This window comes from Aythya marila (assembly GCF_965140915.1).
Source record: "Aythya marila genome assembly, chromosome: 5".
Taxonomy (NCBI): domain Eukaryota; kingdom Metazoa; phylum Chordata; class Aves; order Anseriformes; family Anatidae; genus Aythya; species Aythya marila.
In genome coordinates, this window is record NC_139046.1 from 7,560,438 (window position 1) to 7,579,007 (window position 18,570).

An 18,570-nucleotide genomic window follows, 5' to 3' on the forward strand; every position below is an offset into this window, starting at 1 on the left:
CTTCTTTAACCTGATTTATTTGTGCTTTTATTTAACAGTTAATTTGTATTCCCTCAAATTATTTTTGTCTGCTTTTTGACTTAAACTTGAGAGCAAATACAGATGCCTCTTGTAGGGGGTGGTAATTAACATATAAGCACAGCTCATAAGAAATACTGATGTGTATCTTATTGTTTCTGAGTGTAATAAACTACTTTTGTCCTCTTAACAAGAGCTGCAACAAGATAAATGAAACTTGTTTTGAAACCCCTTAAATTATTGTTTAGCTTTGTTTTACAGCAAATGGGAATACCTCCTGTAGCTGCAGATGAGTGCAACATATATGAAGGATTGTGAAGCTGCTGTGATGTTACAGCTCTGTGTAGTTGGGCCATGCTGACTTGCCTGTCTTTTTTCCAGCTCCCTGTTATAGATAAGATCAGACTTATTGCACAGCAGATCTATGGGGCAAGTGACATTGAGCTACTTCCAGAAGCACAGGAGAAAGTCACCTTGTACACTAAGCAGGTTAGTTTTTCCGTGTCATCTGCTACCCAGTGATGCTTTTCATTTAAAATGGTTATACTGAACAGTGGTGTTCAAACTGTGTATAAAGGGAATCATCACTCGAAACGTGTCCTTGCCCAGGACTTGTTGAATACTGCTGTGGCAGAAGAGTATGGAAAGGTGGTGTGGGAAGGAAGAACTCCTCTGACCCAGTCATAAGTCCCCTATGTGATGGGGGAGAATTCAGTGATCTTTACTTTCCAATCCTTTAGCAGTTGGGAATTAGTTGGGAACCATGCACACTGGTTCTAAACAGTCTCTGTGTTTTTTTTTTTTTATTTATTTTGTCATGTCCCACTGAGTTATCTGAACCGTTTTTGAACATGTATCCCTTTTTGGCAGCCCCAGCTGTACTGGGGGAAGAGTTCCACAATTGATACAATACTTCTTGTGAAAACATGGCTACTTTTATAAATTTAGAACCTGGTTGTTGATTAGATGCTTTCTGGTTGTTTATTGGTTTTCTTCTTTAGTGTTGTATTCTTATGAATTTACCTACTTTTTTAGATAGTTTCTGCATTAATGAAGGTCTGTAAAGGGCTTTGAAGAGAAGAGAAATGTTGAGAACAAGCCATGCTTTGTTTACAGTGTGCTTGAATAATTTTGCTTTTGAAGTCCTTTAACTACTGGTGTACATAGTTTCTTGCTTTTGTATCTCTTGTACATTCCTTTACAATTCTATTGAAATACCATAGCTGTGTAATTGCTACTTCCTCACAGTGTGCAATTACATCAGACATTTCTAATTAACCAACCTCAACTGAACAAGAACTTTAGTTCTGAGCTGTTTCAACTAACGCTTTGGGATGAAAGTAGAAAGTAAGCCAGATATCAAGATATCTACCACTTCCATACCATGAACCTTTTCCTCAGTTGGCTGTTTTTCCCTTAATACTGGGGAGGGAGGCAGAATTTGGGAGAAGGAATGGGGATGCAGAATGATCAGTGGATCTGACAGGCTGTGGATGAAGCAATTGGTGAAGCATAAAATAACATGATAGTGCAGAGAATGGCACAGAGAATAGTGCAATTACATTTGAATACAGGAACTGTTACTGTTTTTTCACTTATTTTTTTCCTCTTTCTCTTTCCCTTTTCATTGCCTTGCCCAGGGATTTGGAAACCTGCCGATCTGCATGGCTAAAACTCACTTATCGTTGTCTCATGACCCTGAACAAAAAGGAGCACCTACAGGTTTTATCCTGCCAATCCGAGATATTCGGGCGAGTGTTGGTGCTGGATTCCTGTATCCGCTGGTAGGAACAGTAAGTGATTGAGTAAAACCCCCGAACTGCAGGGTGTGGAAAAAAACCTTCATGTGCATTCCAGTTACAAAAGGTATCTTAACTGAACAGTCCTTGTCATTCACAGATGATGATTTAATGGTCCAGTGTATTAAATGTCCTTCATAGGGGTTTTCCAGTGGGAAGAGGGAAGCTAAAATAGATCCTTCAGATATTTAGCAAGCCCCCGGTGTCCTTCCCAGGTCCCACATCTCTGTCTTCCTGGATTTTGAGGAGTAAGTGAGCTCTGTATCTAAGGAATTCTAGGAACTACAGATTGGTGGAGAGGATAGGAGAAATCCGTGCTCCCCTAACTGCCTGCGTGACTTGGCATTCCTGATGCACTTTGCAGTATTGCAGCAGTGTGCATCTGCAGGTCAGTGTGGAACAAAACAACTCTTCCAGAGCTTACAAAGCAAACAGTTTTTGTTGAGACACCTCCAAAGCAAAGCTGACTTGTATTACCAAGCATTTGTCAGTCTCCCCTTGCATTGGTTTTGTTTTGTTTTTTGCCAATTTTTTTTTGCTGACCATCTGTTCCAACAATTTATTTCCCTGTGCCCTTGAGTTTTTAGTTCTGTTCTTTGAGATGATTGACATAATGTCAGCCAAGAGGAGAGAGAGTAGCTACAATGGAAGCAGGATCCTGGAATAGCTTTGATAGGAATGGGCTGGCAGAAAGAGGAGCTACCTGCAAAATGAACTAACATTCAGGTTTGTGTCCAAAGAAAGAATGTTAGGATGAAAGGCTCCACTGGAAATCTTATCTGCAGAATCTGTTCTGGATAAATGCTAAGTAACTTGTTAGGTTATTGCAGGAGCAGTTGGAGCAACCAGCCCTGTCTTTTTCTTATTATTCTTGGGCCTAAACCTTTTTTTTTTTTTTTTTTTTTCTGAAGTCTTCATGGCAACATGTTTGTTTTAATGAGCTTTATTTCAAAATCATTAAGGGCAAATGGCTCAGATGCTAAAGTTTGTTGATTTAAGAGCTGGATCCTTTCCTCCTTCAAATGCTAGCTCTACAAGAGCCAAATACTGAATATCTTTTTTAATTATTTTTTTAATAAAAAATAAGGGTTTTGAGATTACCCAACGTAAATAAAATAACCACATCCTGAATAAAGTCTGGCTCATAAACCTTTTTAAGGAGTACTGTGTGTTGGGATGAAATGAGAGATAGTGTGCTCACTCCTGTTAATTAATTACTTTTTTGCAAGCCAAAATTTAATCCAAACAATGATGTTTTGGATATTTATAAGTACTAGAGAAGGAAAGAGTACACAGCATTAATGAGATACACAATAGAAAGATGTTTACAGGCATTGTTTTGACTTTTTTTTCTGTGCCTTCCATTTCTATGAAGTTGGAGTCTCTGCTCTGCTACCTTCACAAATCTGTAATGTTTTCTTGGACATGCAGTTAATCATGATGCTAACTCTGCCAGAATTAACAGTAAGCCTTCTGGTTAGGGACATGAAGATCACTCTTCTGTGGTGTCTACTAAGCCAGGGAAGAGATGTCATTTTGAGAAGCAACCCAGGGCATTTTGAATCAGATCACTATTTTAAGCCCATTCAACAGGAGATGCGTTAGCCTCAGAGTAATTTTTTGGCAGCAGCCATTGAACTGTGAGCTGAAAACACAGTAAAAACGCTGCTCTCTCTGGAAGATCTTTGTGAAATTTGAGGTGAAATTAATCAACATTGCATGCATATTCTTGTTATTCTGAAGTTAATTGCAAAGATATATCATACTTCTAAATTTTCTCAACTTCTGAGCTTTGTGTTTTTCTTTCCTTCTGGCTCAGAGTTGAAGCTGTTGTTCTTTAATGAAATACTTTGAGGTTTAAAAAGAAATATAATTTCAAGGTGAAAAGGTGTGGTGAGAACAGAAAAACCCTTCTAGACACTTTGAATCTCATTTAATGATTTGGCTCTTGAGAGTAACATATTCATACAACTAAAGATAAAGACAAGAAATGAGAGCCATATCTGAGGTCCACTCTTCTCTCTGTCGTCCCCTCTTCCCTGTCCTGGAATGGAACAGCTATGACAAAAAGCCAGTGCAGTCCTAAAATTCATTACAAAAGGTAACCTTGAAGTGGCTTTTACCTTTGCATAAGGCATGTATACATCCTGCAGTGGTATAGTACATACGGGACTGGTATTAGCACTTTTAAATGGCCTAGGAAAATGGGATGGGATTCCAAAAGCTCCCAGAGTTTTGAGATCTGCAGAAAATGCCTAACCTTGCTGCTGAGCTTATTATCAAAATTTGATTGGTGTGCAAAATGCTTGCTCAGGGAGAAAATACCAGGTTGCTAAAGAGATCTTTAACCTAATGGAGACAGGCATAACAATTACTGGTTGTGAAAGCTGAGGCTGGGTGATGTAAATGGAAAGTGAGACATTGAATTTTTATTTATGGGGTAAATGACCACTGGCACAAACTGTCAAGCATGGTCACGAATTGTCCACCTTTGTAGCACGTCCATGCTAGCGCTGCATGCGCTGCTGGGCTAAACACTGAGTTCAGGAAGGCAAAATTGTCATCTGCATTAGTAAATGAGGCCAAGCATAGTCCCTGCTGGCTTCGCATTTTGCAGCTCTGAAAGTGGGTATTCAACAGTGGGACAACTTGAAAGGACTGCTCTGAGGCAGGCATAGTGCAGGCAGCTGTTTTGCTGGCTTTGGTTCTGCCACTGCACAACCACTCTGACTTGCATACCTCAGAAATGTTCCAATCAGGAAAGCTGACCTGTCCATTTCTAATTAAGCTTAAAAAAAAAAAAAAAAAGAAACTATTAAAGTTCTTGTCTCAACAATAATTATCCCTAATTATTTTACAGTTAAAGTTCTAGAATCTTAGAGTTTTAATTAATTGAGACTTTATAGTCTGCAAAGTTGTATTAAAATATGCATCATCATTTGAATAATCAGCAAGCTGCCACAAGCAGTTATTGTCTCCTCACAGCAAAGTCCATGAACACTCATGTAACGGTTGGTCAGCTGGATGCTTAAGTGCTTTGGTAAATCCCGGACACAATCCCTGGCAGAGGTTGAAGTGTGTGCCACATCTATCTACTAAGCTAGTTCCTGGTTCTTGCAGTATGCTTCAAAATGGTGTACGACCATCACCCAGCTAGGATGTAGGTGTGCAAGGAGCTGTCACCAACGCAGTTTTCAGCAGAGATAAAGTATTAAATCTTCTGTGCAAAGCTATGCTGGTTCTGTTTTAACAATTTATCTTTTGTTGTCCAGATGAGCACTATGCCAGGACTTCCTACAAGACCCTGTTTTTATGATATAGACTTGGACCCATTGTCAGGAGAAGTAAATGGTCTCTTTTGAAAAGAATTGTTAACCAAAGGTAGGTGCCACCTTCAGGTTAGAAGGCTTTCAGTCTTTGGGCTTTATTTCTCAACACGAGATAATGGAGTTAAGCCAATCTCATATTATGCCATATGTTTCCAAATGACATATGATTATAATTCAGCCTGAAAGTTGCCTGCAGACTATATAATAGTAATTAAATTTATTTTTCTTTTTAGCTCCCAGAAGAACACCTGATGAGTCATGTAAACGGAACTATGCCCTGATCTTTAAGTCAAAACAAGATATGACTGAGCTTACAGTGCAAGAAGTGACTGGAAGGAGGAGTGCTGAAGGATCAAACACTTATTTTTAATCTGTATTAATTTTTAAACTACTGTGTTCCAAGCTAGCTGAAATTAAGTATATAAAGTATACTTTGTGTACAACCTTCCTGCTTCATAATTGTAGCTGAAGCAGAATACAGAAACTTGGGTTTAGTGACCTCTTGATTCATTGAGATGATTTTAATAATTAAAAATCCTAAAGCTGGTGCTTTTTGGAACAGTCTTGCGACTTAGTTGCCTTAACGGTAGGGTTTCTGTGGAATGTATTATCTTTGGAAGTCTTGTGCACTGTAATATTCCTACTTGCTGTACTGAATTCTGTATCCCTGTCTCGCACTGAGAGAGAATTGGCTGTGTTATGAAATTGCACCAATTTCATTTAAAAGAGGGAACAAGGAAGAATACTTTTGCATGTCAGCTCTCTCTAGAAGTGCTCACCCTGGCTTCTGCTGTGGATTATTTCTGCAGACACCTGAGCTATATCAAATTTCTCTTTAAGAAAGCCCAGCTATGACTAACAGATTGTATTTTTACTGGAAATTGAATCCCTGGATATCAGATCTGTAGAGACTGGATCTCTAGGCCATGTCTGTGGCTTTGACCAAATGTCTTTTGAACCCTTTTGTGCTCAACAGTAAGTACGGTTACACCGACAAGCCTTGTTTCCTAAGGTACCTTTTTGGTGAACAAAGACAATGTGAGTAGTGATCAAGTCATTTGTACTAGGCTTTGTCAGCAGGCCAAAAATCATTTTGTAACAAAAATATAGTTGCTGCCAGATTTTTAACTAATACAAATAAATTGATAAATACTTGCAGTGCTTCTTGGGTTTTAATGTATGCGCTGAGATTAATGAGGAGAATTTATTTCTGTGATTAACTGCATACCGCGGCAGTCCCAGTATTGACAATTATAAGTGATTATTGCAGTAATAAGTTGCCTGCAATGCACCACTATGTGTTCAATTTTCTGTGTTTATTTTTGTTTCTTTTCCTATATGGCGTGTGTCATCTATAGGAAATAAACTACCTGAATTATTCAGTGGGTTTGAGTTACTCACAGTTGACTGCAAAAGATCTGAATTAAGATGCTAGTTTTATTGACTGCCATGCTTGCAGCTAAATATTTTTGGCTTTCCCTTTCTTTATTGACTTGCCAGGTCCATCTACTTTGATCAGGGCTGAATCTAAAAACGTTTGGATTTTGGTGAGAACTGGGAGATTGGTGGTGTAGGTGTGCACCAATGTAAGGGTGCATCTGTAGTACACAGATGCTATATATAGAGAGAGCAAGTTATTCAAGAGGGGAGAATAATTATATAAAAATTACCTGGTTGTCACAGAAGCAGAGACAGAGTAATTTAAACTGTCGTAAGAGCATTTGAGAGACATTCACAGCCCCCTAAAATTTCCTTTTTGATGGTGTTCAGCTGAGAAGTTACCAGCAGTCAGGTTTTCTGGGGTGCATGAAGGCCCTGGGGTCAGAAAGGACATTCCCCAGTTATTGCACCAGTCCAAATGCCTGGCTGAAAGTGCCTCTTCACCTGCAGCACCTTGGCGAAGCCTTCCCTTGCAGCAGATTGCCGCAGCTGATGCTGCCAAGACTGCTGTCAGTTCCTACGTTTCATCTTCCTTCTCTCATCTTGCAGAGGCTTCCCTGTTGCACTGCTTTCCCGCAAATGCTCTGTTCCACCTTCGTTTGATGCTTATGAAAGATGGGATAAGTGCAAATTTATGCTAAGATTAGCCTCCTTTTAGTTCAGCATGAGATCATAGACATGTGCTTGAGAGAGACGGTTCAAGAGGTCGCTAGTCTGCATCCTGCAGGGAGGCAAAGCAGCAGCTCAGGCACAGAACTGTCAGAGGGTTTGGTACGCATGGGGGGACAGGTGGTGACAAAGTGTAAGGGCCAGCAGCAAATAATGGAAAACAGCCCTCAGCATCCCTAGAGGTGAGTGGCAGATGCTTTTCTAACCTGCACTTTAAACCTAGTAGGAAGTCCCTACCCTACATCTTGCAGGACTGTTTCATAAATAGCATTGGGGTGTTTTTAACTTTCCTTTGTGACTAAGTATGGCAGTTAGTTCTTGCCCTATCAAATTGGACACAAAGAATACTTAAATTTCTTAACTGAATATTGAAAGGTTGTCGTCCCTTCCTGTTGCCTAGAGAAAAAACTAATTATGTACAAATTTGTTTTCTGTAGGCTATCTGTGGGCCCAGAGCCCTTAACTGGTGTTATGGCCATCCATTCCCCTAGCTGTGCTGTAATGAGAGTCTTGCATCACTTCATGTAAGAAACAATACAGATTTTTTGACTAGCAATGAGGACAAAACGAGGAGGTGTTACTTGGCTGGGTTGCTGCACATCACTGTTGTGTACCAGAAAGACCCTCAGAGCCTACGGAGGGGCTAGGTTCTTTCAAGCATGAAAGCTTACCCATCATCTGAGCAGATCCTCTGCTTTTGCTGCTGAACCTGTTATCCATTACCCTTGTCTCATACCCTTCAGTGCTACCATCTTCCCCTGAAACGACAGGAATAATTGAATTTTGTGTGAGGTGGTTTCAAAGGGGATTGATTAGAACCTGCCTCCTTCAAACCACCCTGGAGGTAGCGCACGCACGTTAGCAATCCTCATTACCACTGCCTGCCTCCGCCTGGAACCAGGGGAAATATCCTCGCGCTGAGGGGCCTTGCTCAGCTTTAACGCAGGAATGTATTGTAATTAGAACCCACTGCGCACCCCGTGGAGAGGAGCCGTTTCCAAACGAAGATTATTATCCTGCGTGAACGCAAGCAAACACATCTCTTAGGGGAGCTTTTAAAATGGCAATTCCTCATGGTTACATGATACACACTTCTGTCCTACGGGTTGAAATTTCAGCCAAAAGAACCCCTTCTACCTTTTTCCTATGAGCACGCTAGGGAAGGGGGAGGCCACGTATATTTTTCTAAGGCTAGCCTACGCTGGAAGCCACTTGCAGGTTCCAAGTATGCTGCCTCGCCTGGTTTCTTATATGCAAGCATGCTGTGAAGCAGTTAACATCCTTGAAACATTTGTGGGCGTCAGTAAGCTCCCCGTTGAGATGAATGGGGACATTCAAGCATCTCAAACTACGGTTTCATGTAGTTCTTCCACTGCATGGAAGAACTTCCATGCATGGAACTTCCACTGCATGGAAGAACTTTCCTGGAAAAGGTAGTCCTTTTTCCAGGGGCCCTCCCATCAATCATAACAGCTGGAGATGCAATTTTTTAAAGTCAGATCTCAGTAGCTGTGAAGAAAAAAGGCCCATGTGAAAGGGGTACTTATCTGTTATATTGGGGCAAGGATTGGCCTAAATCTAGACCTGGCTGCCCTTACCACCAGCCCTAAATGCGCAGTGACCTAAACAGCATGGGCTTGATGCCAGCAAAGGTTTCAGGTGGGACAAAAACAGCTGTGAGAAGCAAGAGTCTCTTCCTTCCTACACTGTCAGGATGTACCTGCTCTGCAAATGCCAGCAGCCCCTTCCGAGCTCTGCTCCCACCGAGCCTTTTGCTGCTCTTGGGATCCGAGTTGGAAACCGCAGCTCAGGTGCTGGGAGGACCTTGGCCTCGGGTGTAGTTTGCGGTTTGTGCATCTGCTGCTGCTCTGCGCGACCTGGGAGGGGAAGAAGGGATGCTCGGGGAAGAGGGCGAGGGCTGCTGCCCTGCGAGCCTCAGGATGCCGCCTCGCCAGGAGGGAGGGATGCGTCCCCGTAGGACGAGGGCATGCTTCCATTAGAGCCAGGGACGCTGCCTGCCAGGAGATCCGGGCGCTGCCCGGTGAGAGGAGGGATGCTGCTCCCTTTTCCCCATCCCCACGCTCCCGGGGAGGCTGCGAGGCGGCTCCCCCCGAGCATCCCCGGTACCGAGGGCCGGTCGGGGGCTGCTGGGGCGGGGGCCGGGGGGCGGGGGGCTGCCGGCAGCGCCCTCCCCGCCGGCCCGGGGGGCGCGGCTGCAGCGGGAGGCGGCGGCAGCGCAGCCGCGCAGGAGCCGCGCAGGAGCCGCGGCCGGGCCGCGCAGCAGGTGAGGGGCGTGAGGGCGGCGGGGGGCGAGCACCGCGACGGGGACGGGGACGGGGAGCGGGGAGCCCTGGGGGAGACCCCCCGCTTGGGGCCGCTGCAGCCCCGAGCAGCATCCTCACGTCCCCTCCGAGAGGTTTGGGGACCGGGGGGGCTGGCGGGGATGCGGCGGTGCGCGGCGGCTCCCGGTCTACGCTGAAAATCCCCCACCTATAAAATAAAAAAAAACTTCCCGGGATGAGCCGGGCTGTGCCGGGAGCACCGCGTTTGGTGTCCTTCACACGTGCTTCTGGCCGCTGGATGCGTTTTGCGCTTCGGAACGAGCCGGGGGGAGGCAAAGCGGCGCGGTGGGGAAAGCCCCGGCCGGAGCCCGGAGCCCGGAGCCCGCCATGGGGTCGGTTGCGGGGCCCCGACCCCGGCAGCGCTCCGGGAGCCGCGGCCACAGCCCCGGACGGCGCCGCCGGGAGCGGCCGCGGGAATTGTTCCGCTCCCCGCGGCGGGGCGCGAAGCGCTCCTCAACAATTTCCCCAAGTAGTCGAGACAGCCACCGAGAAGTTGGGCTGCTCGCTGCAATATGCGTTTTTACCTCCCAAAGCGTTCTGCTGGTGGTTCGAGGCCTTTTTTTTTTTTTTTTTTAAGGGTTACATACATCTTTCTTTTGATGAACACATGCAGTGTTAATTGAGGTTGCCATGGAAGGCATGCACGTAGTATAAATATGCTTCCTTCTAGCCATGTGATTTGTCTTTTGTATTCCACCAGCTTCTTCTTGTATTCTGTGTTTTGCATATTGTCATATGGTGCATTAAAGATAAAAATATCTGCTGTCTCAGAGTGTAATTTCCCTAGCTGGAACTATGAGTGCATATGGAGCTGTGGGGGAAAGATTTAGCTAACCGTAGGAGAAGAAAATATATGCGTGCATGTGTAATATATTTGCCATAATGTGGGTAATTAAAAAAAATATAGCTGCTTCTGCCACGCAAAATAGTATTTTCTGTGGTGGAACATCACTGGGTTGCCATAATAGTGGCTTTATTTTGCCTGTGCATGCTGATGCTCATTAGTGGAAAAAACTGCTGTGGTGCATCCTGAGGTAGAAATGCTTTTCCACCCTTCGTCTGCACCTCAGACTAAAATATTATGCTAAAAATACTTTTCAATACTTTAATTTTTGCCCTGCGGTTCTTAACATTTCTTTGTTATGTTACAGATCAGGGATGGAAGCATCGGCTGCACTTCGAGGCAAAGCTCACCTAACCTGCGGTGGGAACTGAAGCAGAAAGCAGAGGCAAAGTAGCAGCTGACCTTGTCACTGGGGGGCAGAGCACCGCCGCCGTTTTACTGTTGCTTCAAGCAAGTTCCTTGTGCAATGTGAATTGCAGGTGGCTCAGCCAACGCCGGTTCTTCCCAGGTCCGTGGGGTGAATAAAAATTGTTAACTCTTGGCTTGATTTGTCATCCTTTGGGGGAATAAAAAGCAGTGTCAGACTGTCTGTTACATGGTCATATTGTTAGACCACGCACAACTTGAAGTGGTTTATCCTGGAGGTGAGAGTGACTCTGGTCAGCGAAGCAAAGGAGAGCTGGTTCTTAAAGTCTGCCCAGAACTCCTTGGAGAGGTGATAAAGTGAGTAAGAAGACAAATGGGAGTTATAAAGTGGAGGCAATAGCTTTATCAAAATTTCTCTCTGCACACTGCCACATCAGCTCGTTAAAAAACAACTACCATTGTTTTGAGAACAGTATGGAAAAAAAGCCCTTTGAGCATCCCTGCAGCTCTTGTGTCTGATGCATTAACCAAGAAAACCGATCATACAGCACAGACAAAGAGAGGTGCAAATATGGCAAAGGCAGCTAAGGAAATTCAAATGGAGAACCCAAAAGAGCTGGAGACCCAGAGCGCAGGGACAACGTGCTCCCCGTCAGAAGAACAGGCAGAAAAACCCTCCATGCTCTGCTTCAAGAAGCGGAAGAAGACCTGTAAGAAGGGGCTGACTGTGAAGGATGCATGCGAAGGAGCTTCTGCAGCCTCAGAGGAGAAAAGTCAATGCATCGGCACAGACAAAAGGGAGGGAAAAGTTTCTGCTCAACCACGATCCTCCAGAGGAGCCTGGGCAGCTATTAAAAGTCTCACAAGACCTCGGAGAAGGCAAAAATCCTCTTCAAGGAAGAAGGTGCCCTCCGATTCCCAGGTGCAGCTGGAGATAGATGCTGAGGAGGGCGGCACACAAGGTTTCTCAAGGAAAAAGGCGAGCTCAGGTGTGAAGATGCCCTGCGTACGCTTCTCAAGAGGCAAGAAAAAGCGCAGCCCCTCTGAGGCAGTGGAGGAGTCAGAGGGCAGTGTCCAGGCGAATGAAGAGATGGGCATTTTGAATAAAGCCATTGAGGAGCTGGAGGACCTGGCCCCGGCAGAGGAGCCAAGCAAAGCTGAGCCCTCCAGCCCACTCCCTGAGGAGGAGGACCGGGAGGACAAGGGTATGGTAGAGGAAGGGGCTGATGCTGGTGTGAAGAGTGAGCCCTTGGCAGAGCCCAGGCCTGATGTGGATGAACACACAGAGCACACCACTCAGTCCCAAATCACCAGCTCAGAGGCAGAGGCAGTTGATGAACACGCAGAGCACACCACTGAGTCCCAAATCACCAGTTCAGAGGCAGCTGATGAACATGTAGAACACACCACTCAGTCACAAATCACCAGTTCAGAGGCAGAGGCAGCTGATGAACATGCAGAACACACCACTCCGATGAAAATCACCAGTCCAGAGGCAGTTGATGAACACGCAGAACACACCACTCAGTCAGAAATCACCAGTTCAGTGGCAGTTGATGAACCCGTCCAGGAACAGCTGCCCGAGGGGAGTCCTCACCAAACTGCGGTGCACGTGGAAGAGAAGGAAGTCCCTGCCGAAGTGCCGGTTTCCACAGAGCAGCCCAACAGCACCCCTGAAATCACCGAGGTGCAGGAAATAGCCAATATCTGCAAAGAGCTGCCTGAAGGGGGTGAATCAGAGAGGAACACAAATCTTCCCGAGGAGTGCAAAGCTGAAGAGACCGTAATGGATTTCAGTCAGTCAGCATTTAAAGATGAGGCAGCGAGCGTGCAGAGCAGCTCCAGCCACAAGGAGAAACCCGAAGTCAACATGGGCACCTGCGTCGGCATCGTCATCACCGTCACTGAAGCTGTGGACTCTGACAACAACGACTCTGACCAGGACTATGAGCCGACCCTGGTTTTGCACCACAATAAGCAAAAAGGGAATAAAAAATCAAGTGGGAGCTTTGATTTGGGTCAAAAAGGGAGCCCTGAGGCTGGCAGCAGTGCCCTGGCGGAGGAGAAAGGCCTGGGTGACCAGGGGCACAGGACTTCGGATCAGTACGAGTTGCTCCTCATAGAAACGGCGTCTTCCCTTGTGAAGGCAGCCATCCAGTCATCCATAGAGCAGCTGGTCAACGAGATGGCTCTGGAACAGAACAAACACAACAGTTTCCTGTGATGGTGGTGATACCCCCAAAACAGGAGTAGGGGGAGTGTTTTCAAGCTGCTGTGGCCTGAAAGGGAGAGCAAGGAGGGCTCCTGGGGCCATGGTGTAGTTAGCTCTGCATGCCCGTGAAGTTGTGTGTATGTGTGTGTGAAAAGGGTCCTGGGACGTGTGGCAGGCCCTGCTGTGCACAGGGCATCCCCTGGGCCTGGGGCTGTGGGCAGCATGACTGCCTGTAGCTACAGGAAAATTAAGGTGTTGCAGTGTTTTTGTTTATTGGCATCTTTATGTTGAGGCCACATTTCTGCCTCCATCCATTCCGTATTTCCCCACTGTTAATGGTGTAGGTGTGTACATTCAGTTAGGGAAAGGTCTGAGGGGCAGCGAGTGCCTTCCTGCCCTGGGTTCAGTTGGGTGTGCGGGGCTTAGCAGGTGATGGGACTGCAATGTGCAATGAAGACGTCAAGGCCAAGCAGACCAGGGCTGGCATTCAGTGTTGTAAACAGGGGTTAAAAAACAGGGTCATCCCTGTGGCCACATTGGATGAAACCGGGTGGCTGCAGCGAGCAGCGCTTCTTGTCCTGCCTAATCCCCAGCCAGAAGCAGCCTGCTCATGGCCAGAAACAGCACTGCACACCGTCAGCTCCCCTTGCTGACCCCAAGCTGTGTGAATGCCAAGAAAATGCCAGCATTTGGTTTGCTGGGGGCCACTCCTGCACTGCCAGGAGCAATGGGCAGGATTGCCCATGGCTAGTCTAGAGCGTGCCTGACGCACGGAGCCCCTTGCCTTTGCCTTTCTTTGTCTGTCGTGGTGAAGCTGTCCGTGGATGTAGCGTATTTTTGATATGTGGCATGTAATATAAATAGCAGTGAGCTGCATGCAACTCTTGCCTCGGTGTTGAAATAGCTCGGCAGCAGCGATGTGCTGCAGGCTGTGGAATCGCTCTAAGTCAGGAGCAGATTTGGTCGGGCTGCTGGCGGTGTCCCTGTGTGCGGGCAGCAGTCTGTCCCTTCGCCTGGCTGCAAATCCCTCCTGACCTGACTGCAGCGAACCTGGCATCGTTCCCCTCTTTTTCCCCCAGACTCCCCTCTGGCTCTGTGGCAGTGAGTCTGAAACGCGCCCTGAAACACCAGAGCAAACCCACCAAAGTCCTCAGGGAAAACCCAGACACCAGGGCCTGGGGACACTGCCATGAAATGCCCAAAGAGGCCGGGTGCTGTCCAAAAACACAAGCTGCTCTGCTACAAGAGGGCTTGCTTGCAGCGCGTGTGCACACGTGTGGTGCGTGTGGGCATGCGTCACCTCTCACTGCCAGCCCTCAGAAAGAAAGGGGCCTTTTGATAATTTTGGAGTGCAGCTGTGTGGTTGTGATTTACGTACGGCTGCGTGAACGTTTGCCTGTTCTGCTGAGAAAATTCTCCTGCCTGTTTCTCAGCCTGTACAGAAATAGCAGCCTCCCCTGGCGATTGCTCATTGACCACAGTGGGAACACGGAGGTTTCTCTTCCCGGTGCAGTATTTGGGTTCCTGTTCAAACACAAGGGCTGACGACCTTCCTGGTACCCAGTGCACAACCACGTTTTAAACTTTGACACAGGATCTCCATCATTATTAGAGGACTGCTAGCAGTGAGTGCCACAACTTGTTTCTGCACAAGTAGAACAGGAAAATCAGAGGGTGTTAAAAAAAAAAGGTGTCGTCTTTTTCTGTGAATTTATTTAATAAGCTATCAATAATTCAGAGTGTACAATATTAATGGCTTTGTACTTCATACCATGCCTTTCAGGCACTTTGCCATAACTTTGAAAGGGGCTGTTTTAGGACAGCACGTAGCTGCGGAGCTGCCGCAGTGCCCGCGGGAGCTGAGGAGGGGGAAGCCTGGACTGTCCTCAAGAAATGCAGAAGATGTACATAAAACCAGCAGTTGCTTCATTAAAGTTGAGTGTACCTCTTGTTTTCTGGCCTTGTGATTGACTGGGCAGCTGTGGAGAGGTTTTGTATGTGAGGAGATGAACCTGATGGCGCTCGGTTGTGTCCAGCCTTTTCAGGTGGCCATACAGTGTGCACAGAGAGATCGTAATGTTGTTAATAGACCCGAAATGTTTTGAGGTTTGCTCTTTTTTATAAGGCTTCCTTTTGATTGCTGGTCAGTTGCTTCCACTCGCAGATTCCTGGGAGCTCATAGACTACAGGAGGGATCTCTTCTGGCTAAGAAGAGCAGCCCTGCTGCCCAACAGCCGAATTCACTGCGGGGTGATCTGCCGGAGCAGCGCGTCAGAGCATCTGCAGGCTGAGGAGAGCCCAGCCCCGCAGAGCACAGCTCAGGACAGCTATTGTCACCGCAGCACCAAGGGCTTTGTCTCCCGAGGCTGCTGGCTGCAGGATTCCTGCTGGCAGGCCTCGGGTCCGCCATCTCCCGGCCGGCGGCTCAGCGCTGATGGGAGGTAGAGGGGAGAGCAGCGACCACCGTGACCCATACCTTTCTGCTACCATCGAGTGGATCCCACACCCTAATTGTTTTTATTTTTTTTGCATAATGTCTTTCATGCAAGGACTCCAGGCACTTTATACAATATAAAAAAAAAAATGGGAAAAAAATACATTTTTAATAGTGTTATTTGCAGAACAAAATATACACTTCTAACAGCCATTAATGACTTAATTAAGACTCTTTACTCCTTCATTATGATTAGAGAATTGGACATTAATAAAACATAAGGACTTTATTCTTTTGGAGAATAAATTTTTGGAGAAGCATGTGACTGCCTGGCTAAGCAAGAGCACCGACGGGCAGGTTGGGTGTAGGACTGTTTTCTTCATGGGCAGCTGCAAGAAACGGGAATGGTGCGTAACCTTGGTCTCCTATAGACCAGTTCAGACTGCTCCTGGGCCACCTGCCCTCTCATCCAAGTATTTGCTGATCTGCTGCACCTCTCGGTTATGGAAGTGTTGCTTTGTAGCAGCATCGTAATGAATTAATTTGTTCTGCTCACCCCACAGTCTGCACTGCTGCTTTTTTCCCAGATGTTTCCAGTGCTCCTCTTGGCAGGGACTATCCAGCTTTCTATTCAACAAGTCCCCTCTCCATGCTTTGCCATGTCACTTTAAGTATTTTCATTTCCCACAGCTTTTTTTTTTTTTTAATTATTAGCAGCAAAGAAGAGAGTGCTTAAATAGTGTAACTCATGCCCAGGAACACTTCCAGAGGGATAAAAAGGTTTTCTGTTATGTCAACACTGAGCCCAGCAGAAAACAAGTGTATTTGCTGAAACATTCCTTGTGAAAATTGCTGGTCGACAATGATGGCTCAAACAAATACTGCATTTTCTTTCCAGCCCTGTGGCACCCAAAGAGCATTGAGATGTGCAGGCTGCTGAGGGCCAGACCTCCAGCTGCTGGAGGTTGCTGCTGCCACGCAGACTTCAATTGACCAAATCTACAGCAAGCAGGAATCCAGCATTTGAATTTAAGATGCTTTCACTGAAAAAAATAAATAAATAAATAAATGGATATTTTCATGTGTGTGTATATATAAAATGAAAATCTGAGAGAGATTTCACACATGCATAGAAGAAATTGGGTAAAGTTGTGAAATACATGAAAATCTTTCTGTTCTGTGCTGGAGAGTGATGGATGGAAGTGGGACCCTGCTGGTGGACTCACGTGTTAGCAGCAGCAAAGCCATAACGCTGCTTGTCTTATAGATACAGGGCTTCGACCTCTGTAATTCAAAATAATGAAATGCTCCAAGAGAAAAGATTGATTTAAACAATTTTCTTTAATATCATTTTACATCTGCAGTTTTATTTCCCAGAGAAATGGTTCTTGTTAGCTCTTGTTGGGTGGTATTAAAGTAATGAAATATTTTAATTTGCAGCCAGATAAAAATCTTTACATTAAATGTGTTTTTGTTTAGCTAATCAGAGGATGTTATTGCTTACATGGTTATTTAAGGAACAATATAGATTAGTATTTTCAGGAGCCACCACTTGCATGTTTCTTTCTTTTTGCAGCACGCTTTGAAGAGTGAAATTCTTTGCTAAACGTTGGGATTTTGTAGAGACCATTTAGCTGAAAAGTGGATTTTGGCAAAAAATGCCCCAAATCAGGGGTTGCTTTTATCACATCAGAGAGAAATGATAAACATGTTGGATATAAAAGAGGGGAGATGTTAAGAAAGCACACTTTGCGATCCAAATTGGGTGAGATGAAGGCTGCAGGGCTGGGGGGGGGGGGCATGGAGCAGGAGCCCTGGCAGCTGGGCTGGGGGGTGGCTGCTTGGCTTCCCCAGGGTGTTTTATCTCAGGTGAAATTCAGGAGGCAAGATGCTGAGCTTTGCTATGCCTGAGTTTTGAGGGCTGAGGTGCCTGCTTTGGAATATTCAGTAGGAGCATTTCCTCTATTAAGCTGCTTTTGAAGTTGTGTCATTACTTTTTCTTAATGAAACATGCAAATCCGGTACGCGCCGTGATTGCGTTTCAGGGAATTCAGCCCTGACACAGCTCCAACTGTAAATACCTCAATGGCATGTAATTCAGGGCAAGTCCGTCCTCCCCTCTTTTTACCAGTCAGAATAGATTTTCCTAGTGCTGGACTGCTGGGGCGCCCACACAGAGCACTCCTTTTTGGCATACCAAGACAGGAGCAGGAAAGGAAAACCTGTCTGCTTTTTATCCAGCAGCAAAGCTGAAGACGAGTGCAGCTGTGTGTTGCAACCTGCTGCCGGCAGACTCCCGGGGGGCTGTGACAAGCCCAGGGTAAACCTCCCTCCTTAGCCAGTGGTAGCGAATGGTCCAGGCCTGCTTCTCCTTCATGGAAAGGCTGAAATGGGAGACGACCTTGAATTGCCACCTGCAGCAAGCTGATGGTTTTGGGTGGGTTGTTTTTTTTTTTTTTTTTTTTTTTTTAATTATTATTCTGCCTGGAATCGAGGAGCTGGGAGAGGCCACCTGCCCGCCAGCACCATTACCTGGGCAGCCGGCACTGTCCCTGCCAGCCTCAACAGAAATTCAGGGTGGAAGAGGGAGGAGAAGACATTTGCATGTGGGCTCTGGCAGGGGAAAAATATGTCAGAGTGCCCACCTGGGAACTGTGTAGCATGCATTGGGCGGTCAGCCCTGAGCTACAGGTGGCATCGCCCTGGGTCTTTCTTTGCCTATGCCCATGTGCATTGACCAACCAATGGCAGATGTCCGAAAAGAATTACCAAGATCATTATTCTGCATACTGGGACAAAGCTTTTATGTTTTCATGGGAAAAATAAATATTAAAGAATAGTTTTCAAGCCCAGCTGTACATCAGGCAGATTTTTCAAGCATGCTCCTGCCTCACGTTAAGTAATCCGAGTGCCTTCTACATGCAGGGCTAAAACTTCTTGCTGTATCCAGGAGCAGCTGCTGTCCTTGCTCAGAAAATGTAACTGCCTTCTAAAATTATTTCCTATTCACAAGACTGAGAGCGAATGATGCTTGCGAGGGGTGGTTGCAGTTAGCATAGCTCTGCGTTGACAAGGCTTCTGTCTCAGGCTTCTTCTACCGCTTTAATTATAACAGCG

General features: G+C 46.0%; 2 protein-coding genes across 2 annotated transcripts in view; both read left to right on the forward strand.

Annotated features, from left to right (window-relative positions):
- Positions 1-6,528, forward strand: part of MTHFD1 (methylenetetrahydrofolate dehydrogenase, cyclohydrolase and formyltetrahydrofolate synthetase 1) — a 40,320-nt gene extending 33,792 nt beyond the window's left edge. The window contains exons 25-28 of the mRNA XM_082762027.1: positions 400-507; positions 1,659-1,811; positions 5,090-5,198; positions 5,380-6,528. Coding sequence (XP_082618153.1) covers positions 400-507; positions 1,659-1,811; positions 5,090-5,179 — 351 coding nt within the window. The 3' untranslated portion in view covers positions 5,180-5,198; positions 5,380-6,528. The remainder of the gene's footprint in view (positions 1-399; positions 508-1,658; positions 1,812-5,089; positions 5,199-5,379) is intronic.
- A 4,850-nt stretch (positions 6,529-11,378) lies between these two features.
- Positions 11,379-13,031, forward strand: AKAP5 (A-kinase anchoring protein 5; the record flags this gene model as incomplete). Its single annotated transcript, XM_082762779.1, has 1 exon — positions 11,379-13,031. The coding sequence occupies one exon, from the start codon at positions 11,379-11,381 to the stop codon at positions 13,029-13,031; it is 1,653 nt and encodes a 550-aa protein (XP_082618905.1).
- Between the last annotated feature and the right edge of the window lie 5,539 nt (positions 13,032-18,570).